This window comes from Papaver somniferum, chromosome 1, assembly GCF_003573695.1.
Source record: "Papaver somniferum cultivar HN1 chromosome 1, ASM357369v1, whole genome shotgun sequence".
NCBI classification, from domain to species: domain Eukaryota; kingdom Viridiplantae; phylum Streptophyta; class Magnoliopsida; order Ranunculales; family Papaveraceae; genus Papaver; species Papaver somniferum.
Window position 1 is genome coordinate 159,306,717 of NC_039358.1, and position 7,802 is coordinate 159,314,518.

The following is a 7,802-nucleotide window of genomic DNA, read 5'->3' on the forward strand; positions in this document are numbered from 1 at the left end:
CTCCATTTTCACACGTCTTCTGAGTTGTATGGTATATCCAAATCTTCTCATTTAATTGAGCCAAATAATGAAGAGAATATCTTCAATTAATTCCGTGAATAATTCCTTCCCTGTTTTCGAAAATATCCAAAAGTATACGATTTCCTTCCATTCAAGACACCTACAAAATCTTACCGTCATGGTAAGAAGATAATCATGTCTTAAAGACACAAATATCCCCATAATATCATGACCAGAATCTCACACAGTTGAGATTTATTTTCCCGCCAAATATCTTTCCCGTGAAGAAGAAGATGGGTGCCCCCTATCCGGTCCTGGGGTGCGAATAGCAGATGCCATGAGGGGTTTTCTGATTAGCTGCTTGGGTGCAAATATCCTTTGGGTACCCCTTATCATTTGGGCCCCCCTTATCCAAAAGTGAGAGTCCGAATAACACGTTCCTTCCGGTGCTTTAGACGACTTTTCGAGCCGATTTTTCTAAGAATGTTTATTTCCAAAAATACCTAAAAACACATAAAATACCATAATAAGCACAAAAATCGTACCAACAATACATGAAAATAAGGACAACGTAGACACAAAAATGTGTCTATCATTAACCCGAAGAGTAATCTAAGAAAACTATTTCCTAAATTGTTGCGACTGATTTGAAATTTGAATTTTCTAAATTTCTGCCTTTTCTTCTTTTGGGATTTCTGGTGATAGACTATAGATCGGTAGGAACTGAGTTGAATCTTCTCATGATAATGAATCAATGGAAACACTTTGGCTTCAAAAAGCATCTTAGCACGCAGAGCAAACGTTGTAATCACAATTGTAAACAAGGCAAACGCCATTAAGGAGATAACAACCTGTAAACACATTTTGGGAAGATTAAGGGTTAGTTAGCAAGACATTTTGAAAATGAACATAACACAAAAATGTATAAGAAAACAAATTAAAGTAAACAGATTTGAGAAATTTTTGAAATAATAACTAATTAGATCAATTTAATGGCGTATTTTGTGCAGAAAGATCATAGATCGTGTGGAAGATTTTTAGGGGATCACGATGAAAAAACAAAGTTGTTACTGAGTTCGAAGATTAGTCAATTTGAGGACCAAGTCAGTAACATGATTTGTGTAGTTTTAGCTAGATATGCTTGACCTAGCTAGTCAAGATATTATCATCTAGGGTTATAATCCCTCTTGATACCCATAATTTATTATAAATAAAAAGAAGTATGTATGTGATTTTGATATTTATGAAAAAATAACCCAAATTTCAAAGTCTACAGAAACTCATCTATTTATGAGAGATTTTTATGCCTATTTTCTTACGAAAGTCCTCTAAAGTCTCTAAGATCTAGAGATCCATGATTTATAAATATAAATCCAATAATAAGGGTGTTACCGTGCTAGAATGACTCTTAAGAAATCTCAATAACATGAAGTTCTTGAGAACTAAAAAGACTTGAAAAAAGGTATTTGTCCACTAAAAAGGGAGATTAGGAGGCTCTATAATCTCTATTAACTAACAGTGAATTTGAGAACTCTCTGAAAATCCTTCAAATTCCCATTTGATTACCTGCCTGTAAGTTTCTTGAGTTCTTATGTAACACTCGAGAGATCGTAGATGTACAACGCAGTAGCCCATTCCCAACTACTGTAATATTAGGTATTCAATGAGTTTGGGGCCTCTGGGCAGGCCAACCAATACTGTCAAGAAAAGAAAAGAATTGTCATTGTCAATATATAAATTCTTTAGCATCAGATACCGTCAGAACCATAAGAGATCTATCTGCACACTAGTTCACATCTTTGCCCATCACAAGATTCACAACTCAAAATGGAGTGCTATGCAGTGATATGTGAACGTCCATAGGATATCGTCCATGCATCCTGTGGCGGGGCCTAAAATTTATTGGTTGCTTATGGGCCAGTAAGATTTCATCACTGTAACCAGGCAGATCGAAATGGAGGCATAGTTTGTTGCATATTGAAGTTCATGTACGACTTCTTTAGAAAATGACTGACGAATTTATTATTATGGCCCATTAAAGAGAAATGAGCGATTTCATAATCAATAACCACTGCAATTGGACGGTGATCCTTCCTAGTACATAGAACTCGGTAACAGGGAAGGTATTTACTTTGAATACTGCATAGTAAAAAACAATACAGGTGCTCATCAGAATGATGGAAGGATAAAATGAGCTATTTTCTGTAAGCAAAATGCGAATTACTTGACAGCCATCTCTATGGTAAGCCAAAAAAGATGAGCAAAATTTATGAAAAGTACAACTGAAATAGGAAAGCATAACAAATGTTTTTTCCCATACACCCCAAAATTGTTCCATGACGAAATGTGTGATTTCCTTAGATACGGCTAGAGTCTCTTCCAAAAATGAATCGCCTGCCCCAATCCGACACCACCAACATCCTTGTACGCCAACTGACTTGTTTGCTGGATTCACAAAAATAAACATAAAGTCACACTCAGCAAACTACAATGACACCAGATGAACAAAGGATAATAAATCTTCAAACATAACGACACGGTGACATAAAGCTGGCACCTGCTGTTATCAATCATGTCTTGCACATTCATAGATTCTTATAGCACTTTTATGCTGGTTCATAGTTACTCTGTTGTAAACTTACAAAGCAGGAGCACAAAAATTTACCTGGCATAAACAGAGTACCAGAGCCACTGTGAGCTGTGACCAATGGAAACCCAATCACCAGGAAGTTGTGCTGCTGTTTGCTCTCCTCCCAATGGAGCAAACTGCCCAAGATGCCTATACCTTTTGATGGAAAAACAAAAATATTAGGAACAGATTTACAGAATATATATATATATATATGTTCCACCTTAGCTCTCGCACTAACCTAAATCAGCTAGCATTTAAAGGATATTGGAAAGTGTACAATCCCGAGCTTGCCATATCTATTTCTAATCATTTCTATTAGCAAGGGAAATGGATCACATGACATAAATGGATATCCAAAGCCTCGTTAAAAATGGACGATTATGTTCTTCAAAAATTATATAATATAAGAGCATGGTAAACAAAGACTAGGTAAACAAAAGAAAAATTTGCTGAACATGGTTTATTAATGAAGACATACCTAAAGGGATGGAATCGATGACGCCCAACTCCCCTGAACCTCGGAGGACCTTCTGGATTCTTCGTACGCTCTTCCATCTCATTGAAACACCTTGCAAGATATTTTCCTTGTTGAGCAGCTACCTGAATGCAGGATAAGATTACACGCCGTAGAGGGGTCGGTTAGTGGCGACAATTCCGTTGATACTCTGAAGATATTTTAAGAATTCAACAATACCCAGCAAGATTGATGAACGAAGTTCCGCAAAAGTTACCTGAGCTGTTGCAGGAAGGAACTTCACTTTTGAATCCACTTGGGAAAGAGCTGACTTGAACCCTTCTATATCCATTTCAAGTGTTTCCTTTTTATCATTACCCTTGGAATCCTTCAAAAGATCCACTATGTTTTTCACTTGCTTATCCTTCAAGTAAAGCTCCACTTGTGGGTACCTTTCACAGATATCATCCAGAGCATCTTGGAATTCTTTTGTTGTAAGAGTACCTGATTGGTCTTTATCTGCCTTGTTGAAAATTGCAGAAATGTCCTCCTAAAAGAGTTCAGATAAAGGAAAAGGAGAAATTTTTTAGCATATATTGACCTTTCAACGAATCAGGGCTGTTAAAATAAAGGCACTACACAATCTTTTACTTATAAAGGTTTCTAAAGGAAAAATTAAGACTTTCTAAATGTTATTCTACTGCGGAATAAGAAATTATCACTATCAACTCAGCTTGCATTTTCTCTGTATAGAATGAACACTAGTGGCAAGGAGCTCATTCAATCACAACCTCTATAACTTAGATGCATACATAACATCCCACAAGAGTGCAAGTAAAGCAAGATACGCCCACAAAAATATTATGATAAACGGACAAAATGATGCACTTACCATGACTTTGCGTTGATTAATGGTGGCACAATCACCAAGTGCATATATGCTATCACATCCTTCAACTCGAAGCCATTCATCAGTGGCCAAAACACGCCTATTAGACTGTTGTCAGATAAAAAGATGATCTTAATACATGGCATATCCTTCTTTTTTAGGATAAATTACTTCATAGTGAACAAAACAGATGCCATAACGTGAAACCCAAAAGGTAAACACAGAGGAGGTCCAAAACATGGATATCAAACAAGTAAAAGGTTGAGTCTTAACCTGACCAATTTGCTTCATAAAGTCCGTAACAACAGGACGGGTCCCGATACCAGTTGACCAGACAACCATTCCATATGGTATAGAAGAGATTTCTCCGGTTCCTCTGTCCTTTGTACAGATGTCCTTGTCAGTTACCTTGACGACCATTGACCCTGTTTTCAAGTTAATACCATCTCTCTGAAACTTCTCTTCAGCAAAAGCAGTTATTCTTTTGTCAAACCTGAAAAGAACCACACGGATAAGAACCTAGTTACTTAAAAAAGCTAAACTGATAAAAGAGACACAAAAGAAACGGTCCAACTTTGATGTAAAACATTGGAGGAGCTAATAAGATTATATTTGCTAAGTTCTAACACTAGCCGTAAACATAACTGTTCTTTCTTACATGGTCAGAATATGATCTCCTGCCTCAAGGAGAGTTATTTTAACTAGGTCTTTGGCGGTAGGATATAGCATGACCAAATCTTCGCTGATAAAATCGAGCAGTGCTGCTGAAAACTCCACTCCTGTTGGACCACCACCAACAACTACAAAATGAAGATGCTTCTTTCTTTCATCCTCACTTAGATTTGGGAGGCAGGACTTCTCAAAACAGTCAATCACATTCCTACGGATTTTCTGAGCATCCTCGACTTCCTGCAGGTGCATATTCATGAAGAAACAATAGAAATGACTTTTCCAAACATGAAAGGAAAGAAAACAAGATGCCTCTCTGGAGTGATAAAGATGTTGGGTGTTGATACCCACACCTGAGTTTGAAAGTCATCACCACCCTAATTCCTACCGACTGACAAAAACGGGGGAAGCAAAACATTAGTAGTAGTGCCTGAGTTTGATAGATATAACAACATCAAGATCCAGGTATAGATCAGACACCCATCTGAACCCTATTATTAATTAGATCTTACATGAAGCTGGCAAATATATAAGATAGCTACTAGCTAATAGAATTTACCTTTAAGAAATGACAATTCTCCTCAACACCAGGTGTGTTGAACGTATTTGATCGGGCTCCCATGGCGACCACCAAGTAGTCATAATCAACGATAAACTCCTCTTTCCCTTCAGGAGACTCACGCTGAACAGGCCTGCAATGAACTTTCTTATTCTTTTCGTCAATCTTGAAACATTCAGCTTCCCAAAAGCTATAGTCTCCATCTTTCTGGCAAACAAACAGAAAACAATGACAGACCTTACTCAGCAAGTAAATACAAAATGGTCCACAAAAAAATCAGATATCCCCATAGATAATACATTGAGAGGTTCGGGGGATTAACCTTCCTAATGATGTTGCGTATTGGTTCAACAACACTACGTGCTTCGACTGTCCCACATGTGACACTTGGTAATAATGGAGTAAATGCAAAATAGTTACGAGGTGAAATCACATGAACATCATATGTTGCACTATCCAAATTCTTCAAGAAACTTGTGCCAGCCCACCCAGTGCCAAGCACCACAACCCTCTTTTTATTGGCGGCAGTTGGAGAAGATTCGACCACATTGACAGCATTGTGTGGTTTCGCATCAGAATATGCCACAAGACCCCCACCTCTACAGTTAAAGAACACAGACAGTACATCAATGAAAATAAGATAGATAGGAAATAAGAAAATCACTTCAACATTAAACATAAGCAATTAGTATGCAAGATCTTTTAAGCAAATGATATAACTCCCTCCTTGTTACATTACAGATCATTAATAAATGAATTTAGTAATGAAAAACTGAATCAAAATTCATTTCAAGATCCCCATAGAAGCATTAAGTGTGCCAATGGCATACAAATCCCAATGACAACACAACATTGAAATGCAAATCTTACATTGAAGAACAACCGAAAAGCAAAGTATAGACAGGTAAGAATCAAACAGAACTAGTTCAAGATGGTGGATCAGACGAATTGTGTATTTCATCCTCTGTCCCTCATAAATCTCCTAAAACTAGTAATAACTCTAAACAGAACAGAGTTTGGTGTATAACCAAAATAATGAAGAAAACTAGATATTTATTCAATTCATTCACAATAGGCAAACTTCCCAACAAATGAGATCTACTTATGTCTAAGATTACAACTCATTAGAAAAGCTCAAACCAACTTTACTCTTCAAGTCAGTAGAAATAAATATTACCAATTCTCTTACAGCGAGTAATTACTAATTAATGCAACTATAAATTTTTCATAATCTATTCTCAAATCAGAAATACATGTTGTCCTTGTAACATTCAATTCACTAGATTCCACCGCGGCAATTAGGTTACCAACAATAAATAATTCAAGTCAGCATCAAACCTAATAAGCACGAAATTACTCAAAAATTATATACACAATAACCAACTAAAACCATGAAAATCCTCGTTGTTCACCTAATTCTTTAGCCATAACCTGAAATCAAACAAAGGTGACACTCTATTTTCATGCCATATCTATAGTAACAGAACTCCTCGATCTAATTGAGGACTTAACATTCCAACAAAAATTACTTAAAATCATAAAACATAAAGTTCAAACAAACTCGATCAAAACTCAAAAACGACATGAATCAAACCCAATCAACAAATACAACATAAAAATGAACCAAAATAATGTTGAAAAAATCAGAGAAAAATGATTACCCGACGGTGGCAACAACAAGGATTTTAGATAGAGAAGGATAATCTTTAAAAGCACGAGAAGCTCGTTCGTAGAACGATAAAATCCTCATTTCTGATATCTCTAATCAGAAATTTTCTGTAGATCTGAAAATTGAAACAAAATTTCGCTCCCTTTTTGTTTGGTGTTTTCAGGTTTTCTTTAGAGAGGGCGAGAAAATGAAAGTCCAGAAAAGCAGGAAATGCGTGAACTTCCTTATATAGACACGATTATTTTCTCTTTCTAGACTTGCCTTCCAAGAAAATTGCCACGTGTTTTATTAATAGATTCAAATAGATTCACTACTCCAGTTGTATAGTTGTGAGTTTCACTCCTTGGTGACACGTGTCACGATTGCTGATGAAAATTGCTTTCTTTTGCGAGAGCGTGACCCTACGGTCAAAGGGAGTGGAACGACATGGAAGGTAGGTTGTCAGATGGAGCCAGACCTTATTTATCATTTTCTATTATTTTAGCGAAGCTGCTGCTACCCATCTGCAGCTTCTATACACCACCATCTTACCCCTATGTGTCATCTCCATTTATCATAGATTTCTTCCTCACCCTACCCCACCTGGGAAAAACAGGAGGTCCGCTTTAAAAGTGAGCCAATGAAACGCCGACACATAGGGATGTAAAAATTTTGGGATAAAAATTCGGAGACACATAGGGGTGTAAAAATTTTGGGGTAAAAATTCGGGAGATTTTTAGCATTTTCGTTATTTTAGCGACCTTGCTACGGCTAGTCCAACAGGACTAGTCCAAAATTTGGACAATAGATATCACAATCCTAACAGTGAAGAGGGAAATGATTCTAAACATTGGAATTGGTAGTGGGGTGAAGATGGAAATGATCAAACGTCTGGATTAGTTTTTCTTTTTGTGCGTGTTTCATGGGAATGGGACTGGGGCTTCCAAGCAA

The 7,802-nt window shown here is 36.8% G+C and overlaps 1 protein-coding gene across 1 annotated transcript; it reads right to left on the bottom strand.

Annotated features, from left to right (window-relative positions):
* Positions 1 to 2,077: 2,077 nt before the first annotated feature.
* On the bottom strand, positions 2,078 to 7,063 carry LOC113305613 (external alternative NAD(P)H-ubiquinone oxidoreductase B2, mitochondrial-like). Its single transcript, XM_026554633.1, has 10 exons — positions 6,865 to 7,063; positions 5,526 to 5,802; positions 5,204 to 5,410; positions 4,634 to 4,884; positions 4,249 to 4,468; positions 3,979 to 4,083; positions 3,364 to 3,636; positions 3,111 to 3,232; positions 2,666 to 2,785; positions 2,078 to 2,445 (listed from the first exon to the last, which is right to left on the bottom strand). The coding sequence occupies exons 1-10, from the start codon at positions 6,951 to 6,953 to the stop codon at positions 2,358 to 2,360; spliced, it is 1,752 nt and encodes a 583-aa protein (XP_026410418.1). The 5' UTR covers positions 6,954 to 7,063; the 3' UTR covers positions 2,078 to 2,357.
* Positions 7,064 to 7,802: the final 739 nt, after the last annotated feature.